The sequence below is a fragment of the Tupaia chinensis genome, unplaced genomic scaffold, assembly GCF_000334495.1.
Source record: "Tupaia chinensis unplaced genomic scaffold, TupChi_1.0 Scaffold144276_1, whole genome shotgun sequence".
NCBI classification, from domain to species: Eukaryota; Metazoa; Chordata; class Mammalia; order Scandentia; family Tupaiidae; genus Tupaia; species Tupaia belangeri.
In genome coordinates, this window is record NW_006204133.1 from 4,605,446 (window position 1) to 4,625,589 (window position 20,144).

The following is a 20,144-nucleotide window of genomic DNA, read 5'->3' on the forward strand; positions in this document are numbered from 1 at the left end:
GAAATGTCGAGGTTTCCTCCAAAAATTTGTGAGATATGCTTTAACTTTTTTCTCCTCCAAATTAATTTCAGAATCACTTTTAATATTTCATGAAGGACAAACAGGTGGTGTGGTGATTAAGGCACTGGACTCCTATAGGCTGACCATGGTTCAGGTAGTGGTTACGTTGCTGGACTCCCACATAATTGACTGTAGTTCGAGTCCTGGACCCGGCAGCTTAAACTCACACCAGGTATATGTGCATGCACGCCCAAAATCCCAAGAGGAGAATGGAGAGAAGGGTTTGCGGTGTGGTTATCCCCTCAGGGGGTGATTTCTTGCTTTCTGTCTCTGTCTCTCTCTGAGCACACGCACCCTATAGCAAAAACCTCTCCCCCCCCAAAAAAAAAAAATCATGCTAGGCACATGAACAGGTGTGCCCAAAATTCTGAGAGGAGAATAGAGAAGGGAAAATAGTGTGGCCATCCCCCAAGGAACGATTTCCCACTTTCCCTCTCTTTCTGGTAAGTGCACGTGCACTATGGCAAAAAAACTAAAACTACATACACACACACACACACACACACACATATATAGTCACTTTACATTTTAATTGGATTATATTGACTTTATAGATTAATTTGCCATTAATTGAACATTTTGTTTTGGAGAGGTTTTCGCTGTAGGGTATGTGTGCTCACTAGAAAGACAGAGAGAGACAGAGAGAAAGAAAGTGAGAAATTACCCCCCATGGAGGATGGCCACGCCACAATCCCTTCTTCATCATTCTCCTCTCGGGATCTTGGGCATGCATGCACATGCGCCCGGCGTGAGTTTAAGCCACTGGGTCCGGGACTCGAACCATGGTCGACTACATGGGAGTCCAGTGACATAACCATTAGGCAAACTGCTGGTCCCACCATTAATTGAACCTTTAAAAACACTGAATTTTGTTGACAATATTATGCCTTGTCATTAATTTACATATTTCTCTGTATTTGTCAGTAAAGTTTTACAGTTTTATTTTTTCATGAAAAGAGAAATAAGTAGAAGGGAGAGAGGTAGGTATCCTTGAAGGGTTTCATCATGTTGAGATACGCCCAGTACCCCCAGCCTTCCAGCCAACCAGGATCATGTGCCCACAGGCACAATTGGCATGTTCAGGTTAACCAGGATCCGAACCTGGCCTCCAACGTGGCTCTAGTATCACACGGTGGTGCCGTACCACCTGTGCCACCAGGGCTGCCTGCAGTTTTCTTTGTAAATATATTACACACGTATTCTTCTATTTAGTCCTCTATATTTGATAATTTATTTTAAAGCAGCAATTTACACTTTATATTATATTTTAAATTTTATTTTTGCCCATGTCTAAGAAAGTTAATCTTGAAAATAGTTTTCTTTCTATCTAGCTATTTTGGTACATTTTCATTAATTCTAATCATTTATCAGTTGGTTCCTCCAGATTTTCTGGTAGATAATCTAGATAAATAATCATATAATTTGAAAACAATGAACACTTCCAACATTTATTTTCACCTATTTATTTATTTTGCATTGGACTGGCTGAAAATAAATTTAAAAAAATAATCTCTGTATGTTTGCATTTGTCTGCTTGGACTATGGTAACGAAATACCAGACTAGGGAGTTTAGACAACAGAATTGACTTTCTCATAGCTCTGGAGGTTGCAAGTGTAAGATCGAGGTCCCAGCAAGGTTGCTTTTTCTTAAGGCTTCTCTTTTTGGCTTGTAGATAGATGACCTTCACGTGGCATTTCTCTGCATGCATGGCGAGAGAGATCTCTTCTCAGAAGGCTACCAGTCCTAGTGGATTAGGGCCTCACCCTTATGACCTCATCTGACCTTTAGTGCTTCCTTAAAGGCTCTAACTCCAAATACAGTCATGTTGGGATCTGGGGCTTCACCATTAACAAATGGACACAATAAATTTGATTCAACTCAGAGTTATCACAAAGGCATATTTGGAAAAGTACGTGTGTGTTATAGTACAGACATAGAACCAGTTCATTGGCAGACACAGACCAGATGTCAAAACTTGCTGACTTTGGACCAGCAGTTGGCGTAATGGCTATGTCACTGACTCCCAAGCAGTTGATCACGGTTCGAGTTCTGGGTGTGGTGGCTTAAACTCACACTGGGCGCGTGTGCGTGTGTGCCCAGGATCCCGAGAGGAGAATGGAGAAGAAGGGATTGCAGGGTGGCCATCCCCCAGGGGGGTGATTTCTCACTTTCTGTCTCTCTCTGTCTTTTTGGTGAGCGCAAGTGCCTATAACAAAACTTCTCCAAAACAAACAAGCAAACAAAACAAAACAAAACAAAAAACCTTGCTGACTGACCCTTAATAGAAATGCTCTAAACCTTGGCTGTTACCTGTGTGTTAGTGTCTAAGTGTCTGTAATTGTGATTAATACCACACAGGTAAGTAGTTCATGCTCAAAGAACATTCATTCTCTTTTTTTCTTTCCATTCAGAAAAGACTTGCTGTTAGATAGTGAGCTTAATATAAATGGCTTAATCTCTGCCTGGTATTTAAAGACCTTGGGTTATTCTCTTTGAACAAAAGTGATAACTACTATAGTAAATAGAAATGCCTATTTCTTGCTACCTCAAGGAAGGAGGAGAAAGTAGCTCATGATTCTGAGCAATTCAGAGACCAAATTATTCTCTATAAGTTTATTCATTTTAAAAATGACGTAATATGACATAGGTAAGGCACACTATAAGCATTCAGTATCTGTCAATTACCTCCTAATCTCCAGAGGAGCAAAAATGAAAGATGTAAATAATGAAAAAAAAACTAAAGATATTTATTTCATATAAGCTATATAGTTACCTTTTTTTTTGCCAGGGGGGTGGAATAAATGGAAGATTTCATTCTTGCTCCTTCTTTCTATCCCATATCAAACTCAGTGAGTTTCCTTTTAGGAAAAAAAAAATAACTTATCAACTAAAATCCCATACCCCTATAAACATGGCTGGACTGAGTCACCCTGGGGTCCAAATTCTTGCTCTCAACTGTGTTAACCGGGTGACCTTGGGCAAGCTCCTTAATCTCTCTTAGCCGTGGTTTCATCATACATAACATTAGGATCATAACACATTCTTCATGGTTTACTTTGGTGAGAATGATAAAATTACCTTTGTAAGATGCCTGAAATACATAGGAACTTAGTAGGCTTGAGTTATTTTATTTCTATTATTATTAAATAGCATTGTCATGGTTTTGTGAATATTGACAATTTGAACATTTATCTTGTTCATGGAAACAGATTTGGAAAAGCCTCAAAGAGGCCATTTTCCAACCATGATTTTAAAAATGCAATGAAACAGAACTCTTAATGAACTTTCAGTTTCTCATAATGTATCCAGGACTTCAAATGCTGTTCCTCTCAGATACACCAAAGACTAGAAAACATCCTTTGTTAATGGTGGAAAATAAGCTGCTTCTTAGGAAACAAGACTTCATCATGCAAGTGTTTATAGATTTATGTCAAGTTCCTTGATTTAAAAAAAAAAGAGAGAAAAAGCCTTTCTTGAGTCAGAAATGCTTCTTGAACTGTTATAAAATAACAATTACGACGCTCCACTTTTTATTTTTATTGCTGAGTTGAAAAAGATGACTATCCACAATGCCTTCACCAGGAAGATATTATTCTACAAATAAGGGCCCGGCGTGACATTTATGAGAAAGCTGAGGTCCTTCTGCACACAGCTGATTGGTGGCCAGTCAGTGGGCTCCGGGGCAGGCTGCAAATAAAGGCACCTTCTCCACCGGGCTGGGCAGATGTAGGAGGGCTGGTCGGCTCTCCGTGCACTTTGGAAATGCTCAGTCTCTGTCCCAGCAGCACACATCTGGGGCCAGCAAAGAGAAAGCAGGCTCTGACGATGAGGTGTCTTCTTCCCCAGTTTCCGTCCATCTTGGCCGTCTACTGCTTCTGTGTGCTGCAGATTCTCACCTCAGGTAAGGAGACCTCCTCACCAGCCCCCACCTGGCCAGAGCCCGGAGGAAGAGTGACACCTACCACGGGCCCTCAGGGCAGCTCTGGAGGGAGTCAGACGTCATTCTCCCATCTTCCCATTTCCACCCTCTTGCTAAAAGAGGCTTCACATTTGTTTCTCACCTTTCGGAGGGGGTGGACAGAGCTGGATGTCTCAGCCCTTTACCAGACACTTGGTCTTGCAGGACTATCTTTAAGCTACTCCTATCTCAGCGGTGTCCAGAATATGCGCTTCTGACACTGTGAAGGGGGAGACATGGCCCCAATTTGAGTTGGGGGAAGATCCCATACCTTAGCCATTTGTCCTCCTGGGATTCCAAAGACAGGAAAACAGAGGCAGTAAACTGAGCTTACAGTTCCAAAGACTAGAACTGATGGGTGGCTGGAGGGGACAGGGGAGGGGTTCGCTCTAGAGGAAGGGATCTTTCCAAAGCCTTTCCCTGGGGCTCCAGGAGTCATGATGTCCATCTACCTGGGCTGAGGGCGCTATCCGAGGTGCTGACTGGGCACGGGGGGACCCTTCAGCAACTTCTGAAAACAAGTGTGTTTGCAGGGAGCCAGGGGGAGGAGAGTCTGTACTGGATCCATGTCCTTCACCCCTCAGTAGCTCTCCTTAGGCTCTAGGGAACAGGACGGTAGCAGAACAGCTATCTTTGGACATATATTCAAAGAGAAAATCTATTTCTAACATTACGCTAATTATGTCACGTAATACAGTGGAATCACAAAACCCGGGCATTGCAAGGAACCATGGGGGTCATCTGGCTTCCATTTGGTTTCACCTCTCACAGAGTGCAGGGATCACTTCTATGGCTTCCCTGCTGGAGGTCTTTCAGAGTCTACTGATGACTTTCAGGGACCCCCCTCCAGCTCACTACCAGTCTGAGACAGTCAGTTTCTGCCTCTTCTGGGCTCCAACAGAATCCTGTTTATATTACACTTTTGGAAATTTGTTATCACCTTTTATCTCTTTATATAGTTACATCCTCCTCTCTCTTTTTCCTGTTTGATTCTATGTTCCTTGAGGGTGGGACTGCTTTTTTTTTTTTTTTTTTTTTTTGCCATAGGGCGTGTGTGCTCACCAGAGAGAGACAGAGAGAGGGAAGGTGAGAACGTACCCCCTAGGGGGGTTGGACATACTGCAATCCCTTCTCATTGTGGGGTTTTGAGCACACATGCACACGTGCCCAGTGTGATTTTCAAGCTGTCAGGTCCAGTACTCAAGCCACAGTTGGCCATGTGGGAATCCAGTGTCTTAACCATTTTGGTATTTGCCATAGGGCGTGTGTGCTCACCAGAGAGAGACAGAGAGAGGGAAGGTGAGAACGTACCCCCTAGGGGGGTTGGACATACTGCAATCCCTTCTCATTGTGGGGTTTTGAGCACACATGCACACGTGCCCAGTGTGATTTTCAAGCTGTCAGGTCCAGTACTCAAGCCACAGTTGGCCATGTGGGAATCCAGTGTCTTAACCACCATGCGACCTGCTGGCCCCAAGGGTTGTTATGACTTTTACCTTTGCATTAACACAGAACTCTCAGCTCAGCCTTAGTGGCATACTCAGTAACCGTACTGAACCACAGGGCTGAAAACCATGCAGCCAACTGTGGGTTCAGATCCCCAGTCTGCTTGACCTGAAACACCCCAGGCAATTGTGTGCATGCATGTCAAGATCCCGGGGAGCTGGAGGAAGGGGTCTGTGGCATGATGCTTCTCTCTCTCTTTTGTCCATACATGTGCTCTCTATCATGAATATTAATAAAATAAACTTAAAAACAAAAACAAAACACAGAACCTCTCGGTAACCCCTCATAGGCTTTGTTTGCAGGAATTATTTGCATTACTCTGCATTACTGAGTGATTCTAATCATCAAAAACTTCTCTATGTTAAGCTTAAATCTGATCACATGTAACTTCTAACCATTAGCCCTAGTTCTATCCTTTAAAAATACAGAGTCAACTTTCTTATGACAGTCCTCAAAATAGCTGAAGGCAGCTAACATAAACTTCCTAATGTTTGTCTTCCCAGAGAAAACTAGGAGGGAACTTCCAATAGTGTTTGGGAAAATGAACTAATGAGTTTATTTTGGCAGAAAAATAAAATGTGACATCCAGGCAGTTTTTCATAATAGACATTTGTCATGAACATTCTGAAGACCCCTCACATGCTCAGTTACTTTAACTCCACTTCATAGTCTATCACTTCAAGTCTGACTATTACCTTCTAAAGTTCGGACATGATTATTCTAATACAGCACAAGATTGCCTTCACGTTCTCTTGGCTCAAAGAGATTACAAGGACCAAAGTATCATTCTCTCTACTTTTTTCTTAAAAAAATATTAACTACTCTGAGCTATATATAGTCTCTGTCTCACATTTTAAAAACTCTAATAAGTTCAGGGTTGCATATTTATCCACCTTATTTCATCTTAGTTCTGACCTATTCAGCTGATGCTTTCAACTGCAGTATTAACAGTTCCTCCAAATACTGCATCACATGCAAACCAGAAGAGGCACACATGTAGGTCAGACAAAGGTGAACAGATCCAGCTGCCTGCCGCTGGTGACCTCCCCCAGGACCCACTGCTCGAGAGTCTGAGGCAGCAGAGACAGGGATCTCTGTGTATTAAGGCTTGCAAAGTTGGGACCAGCAGTTAGCGTTATAGCTATGTCACTGAACTCCCATGTAGTCGACCGCGGTTCAAGTCCTGGACCCAGCGGCTTAAACTCATGCCGGGCATGTGTGCGTGTGTGCCCAGGATCATGAGAGGAGAATGGAGGAGAAGAGATTGTGGCATGGCCATCCCTCTGGGGAGTGATTTCTTGCTTTCTCTCTCTCTCTGTCTTTCTGGCGAATGCACACGCCCAATAGCAAAAACCTCTCAAAAAAAAACAAACCAAACCAAAACAAACAAACAAAAAACCTTGCAAGGCTGATTTTTCTTTTCCTTTCCTTCCCTTCCCTGCCCTCTCTTCCCCCTCCCCTCTCACTCTCCTCCCCTTTCCTTTTCCCTTCCTTCCTTTCAGAGATTTTTACAACAGGGTGTGGGGGGGTGTGCACTCACCAGAAACACACAGAAAGACAGAGAGGCAGAAAGCAAGAAATCACTCCCAGGGGGATGGCCACACTGTAATTCTTCCCTTCCATTCTCCTCCCAGGATTTTGGGCACACATACACTTGTGGCCAGCATGAGTTTCAAGCCACCAGTCCAGGACTCAAACCACGGTTGGCTACGTGGGAGTCCAGTGCCTCTACCATTACACCACCTGCTGATCTCCCAAGGCTGATTCTTTTTTTTTTGGAGAGGTTTTTGCTATCTGGCACATGTTCTCACCAGAAAGACAGAGAGAGACAAAGAGACAGAAAGCAAGAGATCACCCCCCAGGGGAGATGGCCACGCCGCAATCCCTTCTCCTCCATTCTCCTCTCTGGATCTTGGGCATGCACACAGATGTGCCCGGCATGAGTTCAAGCCACCGGGTCTGGGACTCTAACTGCCATCGACTACATGGGAGTCCAGCGACATAGCCTTTACGCCAACTGCTGGTCCCCCGAGGCTGATTCTTACACACATACTTTGTTAACACCATTTCCTGATATTCTTGTTTCACAAATTCCATTAAAACACAAATAAGATATTTACCTGGGTTACTTCCCCTCCTCAATGAGTTAAAAAACATGTTGTATTGAATTAATTTTGTTACAAATCTCAGTGGCAGGTGGAAGTGTAGTTTTTCTGTTTTGTTTGGTTTTTGTTTTTGTAAATCCTTAAAGCAGCTCTGCATCACATCTTCCCTTCTCGCCGCCCTTCTCTGTAAGGCTCCTTGGTGATTTCTCGTCTCAGTGGGGTCTCTCCATGATTTTTTGGGCAAAGATTTAGAAGTCAATGCTATGATCTCTTTTCTCTGATGATTTTTATGATTTCTCACAATAGGAGCTCCTCAACCTTTAGCTGATCCTCCAGACGGCTTGGATATTGTGCAGCTAGAGGTATGCTATTGTTTGGTAACATGAATTTTTATTTTGTCTGAACCTTGACCATATCATGTGGATAATGTTCACTTAGAACTGTTTTAAGTTCAGATTTTTGGCTGCAGCAGAAATTTACCATTGCCATTCTCTGGCGTGATTTAAGGCATCCTGGGAGCTGTGTTGAGATTCTCTGCCACACTGTGAGAAGATAATTCAAGGTTCAGAAATGGGGCCATTTTAGAGCTTTAAATATGTCATAATAGAATTCTATTGACTAAGGAATTTGTGCTTATCTCTGATTTATTTTTCTCATTTTACATTTCAGCAGCTGTCATACTGCCTGAATCAGTGGGCAATGCTCTCTCACCAACTTAAGGTAAACAAAACTAATATACATACATTTGTACGATGATTCTTGTAGTTATAACAGTGTATATGCCTACCCCATAATTGATATCTGTAATAAACTTATATTGTGGCATTTATAAAAGCATGCGGTGTGTATACATTGTGTGTATATATTTGTGTAAGAATATAGTTTTAGAAAATATCAAGTATTGGAACCAGCAGTTAGCGTAATGGCTATGTCCCTGGACTCCCATGTAGTTGACCGTGGTTCGCATCCTGGACCCGGTGGCTTAAAACTCATGCCGGGCACGTGCGCGTGCGTTTCCAAGATCCCGAGAGGAGAATGGAGGAAAAGAGATTGCGGCGTGACCATCCCCCCTGGGGGGTGATTTCTCGCTTTCTGTCTCTATGTCTCTCTCTGTCTGGCGAGCGCATGCACCTTATAGCAAAAACCTCTCCAAAAAAAAAGAAAATATCAAGTAACCTCAAATATAAACTACTGTAAAATATAGGTAATTAATGTGCATCTTATAATTATTATAAGCATAGTGGGATAGTAGTTAAATTAAGTGCATATGTATATCATACTGTACATTATTAATTGATACACTATGTTATAGCAATTCTCCAAAACAACATATCTCATGTAAAGGCCCTAACAGCAACTATACTACAACAATCTGTTTTTAAAAGTTTTGTTATAGGGCCTTTGCATGCACCAGAGAGAGACAGAGAGAAAGAGAGAGGGGGGACCAGCAGTTAGCGTAATGGCTATGTCGCTGGACTCCCATGTAGTCGACCGCGGTTCACATCCTGGACCTGGTGGCTTAAAACTCACGCGGGTGCGTGTGCGTGTGTGCCCAGGATCCCGAGAGGAGAATGGAGGAGAAGGAATTGCAGCGTGGCCATCTCCCTTGGGGGGTGATTTCTCGCTTTCTGTCTCTCTGTTTCTGTCTGTCTGGTGAGAGTATGCGCCCTATAACAAAAGAGAGAGAGAGAGAGAGAAAGAGAGAAAGAGAGGGGGGTAAAGTGATAAATCACCCTCCAGAGGAGTGGCTATGTGGCAATCCCTTCTCTTCCATTCTCCTCTTGGTATTTTGGATAAACACACACACATGTGCAGCGTGTTTTTCAAGATGCCAGGTCTAGGACTCAAACCATGCAGTCAGTCATGGAGGGTCCAGCCTTCTTCAACACCATGCAATTGGCCAGTCCCCACAAGTATTTCAATGGATACAAAGTGAAGATGACTTAATCGAAGTGCAAACTAGTGGTATGAAGATAGCTCGTAATTCTTAGCATAGCCTACTTATTTTTACTTTGAACCTTATCCCCTCTTCTCCTTCACTTCCCCCAACTCACAGCACACCATGCTCTTGCCACATTGAACTTCCCACTGTTTCCCAAGTGCACCAGGCCCTTTGTGTCTTTGCATAGTCTTTTTCTTAGCCAGGAATGTCTTTGTCTTCTTCCTAGGCTGTGCTTAACAACCCAGACTAAAATCAAACTACCTGGGTTCAAACTCTAGCTCTGTCTTAATCTGACAGTTTCTTAATCACTCTGTATACCAGTTTTCTCATCTGTAATGTGGGAATGATAGTCAACTTAGCCCCTTAATATTGTTGTGATGATTTATTGTGCTATGGCTTGCATTATGGTTAGTCCCTCAGAGGTTTGTATTTTGGAAGCTTGGACCCTCCACTTTAATAGTTTTGGGAGCTGGTGAGACCTTTGAGAGGTGGGGCTTATAAGGAGGGCACCAGCCAATTGGTTGGGGAATGGGACGGACAAACAGAGGAAGAGTTTGCATGTATCCACCTTCCTCTCTGCTTCTGTCAGCCATGTTGTAATGTAGCCTCACGCCAGCCCCACACCTTTGGACTTCCGAGCCACCGGAATCATGAGCCAAGTAAACCTCTATTCTTTATAAGTCATCAGTCTCAGGTATTTCTATTTAGCAATATAACACAGACTAATACAGCTTGCTTGAATATTTGTCACACACTCTCAGCAGTATCCAGCTCATGGCAAATGACAGCTTTTAGGTTACCATTGCCTCCTGAAGCCACTAATTCTCATTTTTCAAGATTCAAATATCACTTTCTCTTTCAAACTTCACAAATATATTATGCCTAGTTCTTCAGTTTACCAATATGCACCCATTTGAGGACAATAATCATCTCTCATCTTCAGAAATACTCTTCTTTTTTTAGAGAAATTTTTTCTCTTAGGGCATGTTTGCTCACTGGAGAGACAGAAAGACAGAAAGTGAGGAAGCACCCCTCAGGGAGATGGCCATGCTGCAATCCCATCTCCATTCTCCTGTTAGGATTTTGTGCACACGCAGTGAGTTTCAAGCCATTAGGTCTGGTGCTCGAACTACAGTCGACCACCTGGCACCTTATACTATGCCACCTGCTACCTCCCAGTAATAATCTTTTCAGCTTTGGTACCTGAAGCAAAAACTCACGGCTGTTGCCTCTCCTCCTTGCACTAAAGGCTTTCCAAGCCCTCACATGATGGCTGTGAGCATGTCCCCTGCATAAGCTAAGGCAGTGGATTTTGAGGTAGCCCAAGTCCAAAGGCCCAGAATGAATTTCCTCCCACCTCCTCTACGTTCCCAAAGTCAACTCCATTCATAGTTTCCAATGGCAGAAGAACAAGGGGTTGCTCAGAGAACAAAACTACTGATACTTTAATTATTAATAGAGAGAGAGCATGATTCTTCCGGGCCTTGCTGCTGTTCCTGAATGTGACCTCTGGCATGTCACTTTCTTTCCTGGGGCTTCAGTTCCCTCACCTGCTCAATGGATGGATGAGCTACCTGGGCTCTGAGCCTGCTCCAGCTGGAGTCCCTAGGAAGGTTCAGGTCTGTGACTCCAGAGGACTTCTATCACGAGGCAATTCAGAAAGCAGCTACACTGTGAAAACAATGACATCTGCAGACGCTCTGGGTTTCTGTCTACCATGTGGGGTCAGAAGAAGTTTAGATGAGGAAAAAAAAGGGCATTGGGTCCTTTTGAACAGAATCCAACTACCCATTCATTCAAAATAGCTATTTATTGAGAGCATGCCATGTACAAGGTGCTGGGGATACAGCACCTTGCTCTCATGGGACTTACACATGGCATCTTCCAATAGTTCATGGACCATGCATGAAGGGCATGGGTTTCAAAATTTTGCACCAAAATAAACTCGTATTTTAATTCCATTTTCCACAAACTTTTTTGAAATCCCCTTGTATTTTGTTTGAGGAGCTAAAATAATGAGCAAAATAAACAAGTAAAATTATTAATATATTTTTCTCTAAAAAAAATAAAGCAACAAAGGTATACATGAAGTTTTGAGAAGGAAAAGAATCTTCATAGTCCTTATCACATTTTTGGTCTGAAAAGTAGAAGTAACAATATAAAGGTGATGAACACATTACGAAAAACAATTGCTTGGTCCAGCAGGTGGCATGGTGGTTGGGATACTGGATTCTCACATAGCCAACCAGGGTTCGAACGCCAGACCTGGTAGCTTGCTTTTTTATTTTCCCTTTCTCTCTGTCTCTCTCTGATGAGCACATATGCCCTGCAGCAAATTTACAAAATAATATTAATAATGATATATAAAATTAAATAATTCTTAAAAACAAATTGCTTGCCCATAAATACCTATGCATATACACACATGTGTGCATACAACTGTGAATAGATGCTAACCAAAACAACAGGAACTATAAACATAGTAAATACTTTGTGCTGGTTTAGAAATGGTGGTTATCAAGAAATGGTTCGTTTCCACAGAGCCTCTGCTGTTAGTGATATCAATATGTTAGTGTGTGTTTGCCCTTGCATGTGTGCACACATATGTGCGGGGCAGTGACAGAAAGAGAGAAGGCAGGGACCAGCAGTTAGTGTAATGGCTATGTCGCTGGACTCCCATGTAGCCAACCATGGTTCAAGTCCCAGAGCCGGCAGCTTAAACTCACTCCGGGCGTGTGTGTGTGCGTGCCCAAGATCCCAAGAGAAAGGAGGAGAAGGGATTGCGGTGTAGCCATCCCCCCTGGGGGGGTGATTTCTCACTTTCTGTCTCTCTGTCTCTCTCTGTCTTTCTGGCAAGTGCACGCACCCTATAGCAAAAACCTCTCCAAAAAAAGAAAAAAGAGAGAGAGAGAGAGAGAAGGCACAGGTATAGCCACTTCCTCTGAAGAAAATCTCCACAAAGTTTGCAGGACAATGTCATCATATTCATAGCCATGAAATCAGAAGCATTACTAACAACTCTAATTTCTTTTTTTTTTTTTTACAATTCTAATTTCTGTCGTAATTGAGATTTGAGCTGATTCCAGAATGTTACATGTGAATGAGATGTGAATGCTCAATCCCAGCAGATCAGTATAATTAAAAGATTATTCACAGTAAAATCATCTGACGTTATAAAATACGGACACTAAAACTTATATTTTCATTTTGTAGGACACCTTCCTTGCTGCATATGCTTGGGCTGGATATGCCACCTGTATGCTGTCATCCATGCAAACAGGCGGGTTGGGCAAGAACAAGGACTTAGGGAAAAAACTGAGCTTTCTGCAAGAAGAGTGAAACTTCACACAGAAAGCTTTGGGAAACAAACAAAAAGCTTGTTCAGTCTGAATCAGCCCTAAAAATCAGAAGACTAGGACATATCCAACAGCTAATTAAAGAGTGCAATAATTATTTAATTCCACCTCTTAGTCAGATGGTTATCTGGAAAATGATTAGTGTATTGCTTCTGTGCATCTGAGAGGTTTTTATTCACCACAGAGTGAAATGAAATGATTTTGTTTCAAAATGATGGTGTATTGCTGGCAACACCCTTTAATCAAAAGATCCTGCATCAACTATGGTCTTATTAAATTTATATAATGAAGGAATTTCTCTTTAGGTTGGCTATTAGTCCATAATATTTGGGTAAACGTGGTAAGACCCATGGTGAACCTTACATTGCCCCAGTCAAACTCCACGCAGCTCACCCTCGCAATTCTCTTTCTAGGATAATCAAGACATATACAAGAGGGTGAGTACCGCCCAGCCCCGTGAAGAGGACATGCAGCTCTATGTCAGAGCAAGTGGCCTTCAGTACTAATGGCACTTTTATTTCTTATTTAGTTTTTATTTCACTACTCCCGAGCTCAGGAGCCAACACATCCAATGAAAAGTGTGGTCAGTATTTTATCGTCATCACCTTTCTGTTGAAGTGCCTTCCCGGTGCATGCTTGCCATCCCTCCCTGTGAAAGAGCGTGCACGAGCAGGGCCTCCAGCACCCTGGGGTGACAGTTCCCTAGGTGCTGTGCTCAGGGCTGTGGGGATTGTCTCTCGCCCTCTCTGGAGTAAGCGTAGTGGGGAGCTGACAGATCCCAATAAATAAATAAGAAGTAACTTTTATTATGCACTTAAGCAGATGCATGGGGAACACCCAGCAAATACTCTGCTTTGTTTACATTGATCCTTATCATCTGTTTCTCAGTTTCTGAAAAGTGCTTTGTGGTGTGTAAAGGACTGTCTCCCTGGTAGAGATCCATGGATGTGCAACTTCTAAAGCTGAAATGGTGGGCAGTTCAGAGGGAAAAGGGGCCCCGCCTCTAACTTTCTGATGATAACTTTGAGTTACCCTCAGGATCAGCTTGTGTAGGTGAATTTCTGTGAGGTATGATTCGAAGAATACTGGAAAGGTCATAGGCTATAAATTCATTCATTCTGGTGCCTGGTCAAGGCAACTGAAATGATGCCATTAGAAAGTCACTTATTTATATAGTTAAGGTTTCCTTAGAAGAGCAAATGCAGGGCTAGCTACATTGGTACAGAGAGCAGCAATAGGGGTGCAGCCCCTGGAAGCCCTGAGGGAAGGCTCTGGGTTCCTGAACATGGCAGGTTACCGTGGGGGCACCTGGCTGGTGGTAGGGCTGCCACATGAAGACCCTGTTGAGGGTGCCTTTCTCTCTTCCTCAGGAAGTTAATACATAAAAATGAAAAACTATTAAAAAAAAAATAGGCCCAAGCACATGAGGCCATATGGATTCCTGGCTGATTTCAGGCCCACCCTAAAAAGCCAGGCACAGTGGTGCATTCTGCAGTCCCAGCTCCTCAGAAACTCAGGGCAGGAGGATCACAACTATGTTCCCCCAAAAAGCAACACCACCTGTATACACACACACACAACACACACACACACGTGCGCAAATACCCAGTACCCAGCAAAATATGCTTCCCTTTAAGAGGCAGACTCCTTGGCGATGAAGCCCTATGGACAGGGATCAGGCAGGGATGGGTTGTTATCACACAAGGCCCCGGGCACCAGGAAAGGAGAAAGAGCAATGGTCAGGGACCCTGTGACATGAACTAGTGTACTCGACAGCAGTGTCCCAGGAGAGAAAAAGTCTCGGGGACTAGAAGAGGCACAGGAGAATTCCCTGAGTGTGTCTGGGAAATCGCAGACAAGAAGCCCAGGCAGGAAAAGAGAGCTGCGTGGGAAGACTCCGGAGGCCAGGAGGCCCTGCAGAGCCAGGGCGGGGGGGTCTGTGGGAGCTGCTTCTCAGGACCACGCTCTCCTCTAGGAGGACAGAGAGCTTGGGGTTAACCCAGACAGAAGTCTGCCCGGCCCTGAGGAAACGGTTCAAGTGATGCGATGGAACGGAAGCCTGCTATCACGGGAAGTAGTTCTTTATTGAAAACATAAAATTTCAGGCTTAGGCTGGGGAAGGGATTCTACTCTGAAAATTAAACCCATTTGTAAATGAAGTGAGTCAAAAGGAATGTGCACAGCCCTGGGCTCTCAGAACGTCCCCCTGGCATTGGTACCCTGGGGTCGGCCTGACCCTGTCAGCGTCTCCCTGCCTCACAGCGCCTCTCCTTCGCAGTTTCCTCCCGTGCACCCTCTAGTGCACCTGGCCGCGAAGCTCTCCAGCAGAAGGACGAAGAGGTTTCTGCAGCAAGTATGTGCTTTTGTTCTTCCACCATACTTCGGCGCCACTCAGAGTTCACCAAACCCTGGGGAGGGTGCGCCACTGCCCACGGGCTGGCTCCCTACCGTTTCCTCCTGGAATCTCAACCTCCACCCTGGGGGGGAGCTGGGGCAGAACTCTGGTCCTTGGGTCTTGCACAAGTCCCTGGAGCTCCCTGTGCCATGGTCTCCTTTGCTGTCACCCCTGTGGTCACACGAGGGCTGAGGAGGGAACCGCTGGCCCAACATGGTTGTTTCTCTCTTCTACTTTGTTCTTTGCATCCGTAAGTTTTGTGTTGTTTTTCTCACTTCCGCTGTCCCTTCTTCCTGATACGAAATTTGCCTTGGTGATATTTATCTTCTGCTTCTAACTGTCCTTTGCCCGTGTCTCAGAGCTTTAGGCTTTTTACAGTTTTGTTTTGTTTTTATAGTTTATAAATGACCAGTTTCAGTAATAGCGGAACACGTTTGAGATGTCAGTGAAGGCTTTGTTTCTTGATAGCAAAAACATTAGAAAATTTCTTTTTGGCTCCCTGAGCCAAATCATACTGGTTTGTCCAGGACTTTCTGGTGGGGAAGGCCGCATATTAGATATTGCACAGGAACAACTGTTTGTCCATTTTTGTTCCTTTACCCTGACTACCTGAGAACGGCAGGAGGCACGGGGGAGCCTAGCAGGACAGCTGTGAGGGCCAGGATGTGGTTTGTGCTGGGATTAACCTGTGCTTTGTTCCCTCCCAGGAAGAAGGAGCGGCTGGTGGGGGGGTTACTAAGAAGGTATGTGAGTGCTGCTCCCCTGAGAGCTCTAGAGAGAAGGGCAGGGAGGTACTTGGAGCCAGACCACCATGCAGCCTGCTTCTAGGAAGAACTGGTCTCATAACTTGACCTTGACAGTCTTTTCACATTTAAAGTTGGATTTCCGGGTGGCAGAGAGAAACCATGGGGCACTGCCTCTGGCTTCTAATATTTCATCTCCAGCCTCACAAATGAGTCACCTGGGGCCGAATGGCTTTACTAAGAAGGTATGTGAGTGCTGCTCCCCTGAGAGCTCTAGAGAGAAGGGCAGGGAGGTACTTGGAGCCAGACCACCATGCAGCCTGCTTCTAGGAAGAACTGGTCTCATAACTTGACCTTGACAGTCTTTTCACATTTAAAGTTGGATTTCCGGGTGGCAGAGAGAAACCATGGGGCACTGCCTCTGGCTTCTAATATTTCATCTCCAGCCTCACAAATGAGTCACCTGGGGCCGAATGCCCTGGAGACTCTTTCTCTGGCTCAGGGGCTCTGCATTGCACACTTGGGGAGAGGTATAGCAAATGGCATGAGTCCCATGCACCAGGGGTTCCTAAACCTGACCATGCATTAGACTCACCTGGTTAAAATCCAGACTGTGGGCCCCACCCCAGAGATCCAGCACTTGCTAGATCCAGCACTAGACTGGGCTGAGAGTTTGCATTTCTAACATGTACCCAGGTGTTGACGCTGCTGGTTCAGGACCATCCGATTTGAAAAACATCCTCGTAGACATTCTTGAAGGACCTGTGATGCAACAGGGTTGCCTAACAGTTTATGTTTTTATGTTGCAGGATCGTGCTGCTGTCTTGGGTCGACCATTTTTCCTTTTCAGGGTATAACACATTCCCTTATCTCTGTTTTCAAGCCCCTATTCACATTGCCATCCCTCTAATGGCGTCACTGCCGAGTGAGTGCAGTAGGGCCCATGGCAAACTAGGGACAGACTGCAGACTCTCTCCCCCTTACTTGAAGTATGACTGAGTTGAAAATCTCCTATGAACTTGGTAAAGGAGAAGGCCCGACAGGGCATAGGCTAAGAGCCCCAGAGACCTGGAGGTGTGGAGCAGGGAGTCCTGTGATGACAAACACAGGGACAAGCCAGGGCTGAGCCCATGTTCCTGAGCATCTGGGCCCAGGATATGTGGCCTCCACAAACCACTGGCAAAAGAAGTCGAGGCACCATCTTCTCCTCCGTGACACAGAGGTTCTTGTCAATGTCACGATGTCACAAGAGTTATCTTTTCATTTTTCATTCCCCACCTACGCGCTAGGCTTCACCCACTACCTGCTCAGTGTTTGCATCAGAACAGGGGGTGAATTGGACTGGGACTGAGCCCCCCAAATTGTGGCTCACTGGTGCTAAGAGGCACTCTGCAAAAATCAGAGAAGGTTAGAAAACACGGCACCCACCTTCATGAAGACGCAATGCACACTGGCCTGCCGCGGGCTCCAAGTCCTGCGGGAAACAGCCTGTTTTGGCTTAATCATTTGTTTCCCTAACTTACTTGACCATGCGGACCCACAAACCTCCCTACTTTCACCCCACGTGGTCTGCATCACCTATGAATGGAAACAGAAGACATTTGTGATGTCTCCAGGTTAAGTCCTGCCATGAGAGCGTGCAGATCCTCCCATCACATCGGGCAAAGCTAGGGTGTGGAGTGGTGTGGCGGAGGTCAGGGAGTGGTCCTGGAGCACTGTCCCAGAGCACTGTGGACTAGCTAGCATGGGGGAGGACTTACCGAGTGAGACCTTAAGGAGAGGCGTGAAACTCTACGAAGAACAAGGTGCAGAGCTTAGCAGAGCATCTGAGGGAACCGAGACATGGGCTGCAGGCAGCTGTCTCTGCATCTGTAAGTCGCTCGCTCTCACGCTCTCTCTTTTTTTTTTCTCCAGCCAAGAAATGGAAGAAATATCAAAGACAAGGCCCACTAAAGAGGCCAAGGTCAGCCTCCACTGCAGCTCTTCTCTCTCAAGCAAATGTCATATGTCCGACTGCGAGGTGGGGTGTTTTATTCAAAGGAAGGGGGACCACCTGAGACTCCCACCCCCTCCTGACGAGGCAGGCTGCTCCAGGGAACATTCTGGCCTTTTCTTCCAGGCTTGGTTCTGTGGGGCTGTAGCTGTGATGGCCTGCACACAGCCCAGCTGGGTGTGCGTGACTTCTGACCCAGCCGCCCTGAGGCAGGCCTGTGAGGGAGGGCAGGGGTGCCGCAGGGAGCCCCTGGAGGCTTCCAGGCTCTCTAGTGGGAACATTTCTGTGTGCAGCCAAGCAAGGCTATTCCTCTATTCCGTGGTGCTGAGGCCCAGAGCTTAAATCTGGGGAGATTCCTTGGTCTTTGGGTCAGTGCAGGAGGAAGTCTTGCACAGCCGTGCACAGGGCAGCTCTGGGTCTCTTCTCTATCTCAAGATCAAGTGGTCCCAGGGACATGAGACCACCGTCCTGTGAGTGCATTGTAGCCTCCCTGACCTGCTGGCAGCAGTCAGGACCCCAGAAATCCAGGGTACCTGAGAAAGCCGTCCTACAGCTGGGAGGCAGAGCCACTAGCAAAAACAGGGGACGATGCTCCCCGAGGCCATAGCGCATCCGCAAGCCCAATGGCCTAACTAGACACCGTAAAATCAAATCTCACAGGCACTGATGATGGGAAAAGCAATCTGGGCACTTATGACATGTCCAATCAAGCTATAATTGTAAAATACGTTTTATAATAACATGCCCAGGGGCCTTGTCTTGATTCTGAGAATGACTTGACCTGAACGGTACACTATTCTTTTCTTTTCTAGAATTTAATGGTGACAGGAAGCTGGATCTGATGCGGCCATCCACTGATTATTTTGAGCAAATGTCAAATTTCTTTCTGTGAACAATATTTAAAAATTCTTCTCTTGTTTTATGTTCACTGGAATATTTAGTTGTATAAAAATAAAGTAGCACTGACACAATATGTTCATTTCTTATTGCAAAGTTTGGAGGGGGATAGTGCGTATTTTATAAATAATGGGATTTTTTTAACGTACCATTTTGGGTGTTGGTTTAGCTTGCCTCTACTACCACAGTGGAGTGTGGGACTGGAAAGGCTGACTGGCTGCAGACCTCGACACCTCTGCTCTTTATCTGGGAGACCTTGGGTAGGTCACTCCCCATCTTCGTGCCTAGTTTTCTCCATGGTAAAACGGGGCTGGTAATAATAGTAGCATTTTCTTCTTTCTTTTCCTCCTTCCCCTTCCCTCCTCCCTCCCTGCCTGCCCACCCGCCACTTGCTCTCTCTCTCTCTTTTTCTTTCTTTTTTTTTTTTTCTCTTCTTAATTTGCTACAGGGTACATGAACTTGCTAGAGAGAGAGAGAGAGAGAGAGAGAGAGAGAGAAAGGAAGAAAGTACCTCGTGGGATGAGGAGGAGGGGAATGGCCATACTGCAATCACTTCCATTTCTCCTCTCGGGATTTTGGGCATGCCCGCACACACATGTGGAAAGTCACCAGGTCCAGGATTTAAACCATGCAGTCAACCATGTGGGATCCAAACACCATAACCACTATGCCGCTCACTGACCCAATAATACCTTCTTTACAGAGTTTTCATGAGGACTGAGGGGATGGTCCACATGAAGGGCTTGCATGGCGGTTGGTGGTGCACATGCAGTGGGTGTTGGCTCTAATTACAGTTAAGACGATTTTCTCATGCAGAGTGCACCTGAAGGACTTGTCCCATGGAGGGCTGTTTCTTACTGCTGACAGAAACAAGTCAAGGCATGACAACCCTGTGTTCCAAGAAGCCATGAGACTCAGGCCTTGGCTTCTCAGGCTCCTCCTCTGCAGACATCTGTATTTGCACTTGACTTCCAGATCTCTCAAGACCTCCCTAAGGAGTAGATGGTGATACAAAAGGTGACAGCACAATACAGGAGGAACCCTGATGATGCATATCATGAACCTGGACAGCACTGGACAGTCCTTCTTTTAACTTCTTAAACTTTCATCACATTTAAAAGTCCTTTAAAAAGGTTGGTGGGTCAGCAGAATTTGCAGTGATAATACAATGCTCTGTGAGGCTGGACC

The 20,144-nt window shown here is 45.1% G+C and overlaps 1 protein-coding gene across 1 annotated transcript; it reads left to right on the forward strand.

The window, feature by feature from the left end:
- Window positions 1-3,375: 3,375 nt before the first annotated feature.
- On the forward strand, window positions 3,376-19,021 carry NMS (neuromedin S). Its single transcript, XM_027767551.1, has 11 exons — window positions 3,376-3,962; window positions 7,937-7,992; window positions 8,300-8,350; window positions 13,458-13,511; window positions 15,207-15,281; window positions 16,031-16,066; window positions 16,201-16,311; window positions 16,446-16,596; window positions 16,763-16,917; window positions 17,981-18,029; window positions 18,872-19,021. The coding sequence occupies exons 1-10, from the start codon at window positions 3,824-3,826 to the stop codon at window positions 18,017-18,019; spliced, it is 867 nt and encodes a 288-aa protein (XP_027623352.1). The 5' UTR covers window positions 3,376-3,823; the 3' UTR covers window positions 18,020-18,029; window positions 18,872-19,021.
- Window positions 19,022-20,144: the final 1,123 nt, after the last annotated feature.

Bases quoted from the DNA above. Each gene is read 5' to 3' on its own strand.
- NMS (XM_027767551.1), top strand. From the start codon at position 3,824: ATGCTCAGTCTCTGTCCCAGCAGCACACATCTGGGGCCAGCAAAGAGA. The intron at 13,512-15,206 runs GTCAGTATTTTA...TCTCCTTCGCAG, and splicing joins CACATCCAATGAAAAGTGTG to TTTCCTCCCGTGCACCCTCT. The intron at 16,918-17,980 runs GTATAACACATT...TTTTTTCTCCAG, and splicing joins GACCATTTTTCCTTTTCAGG to CCAAGAAATGGAAGAAATAT.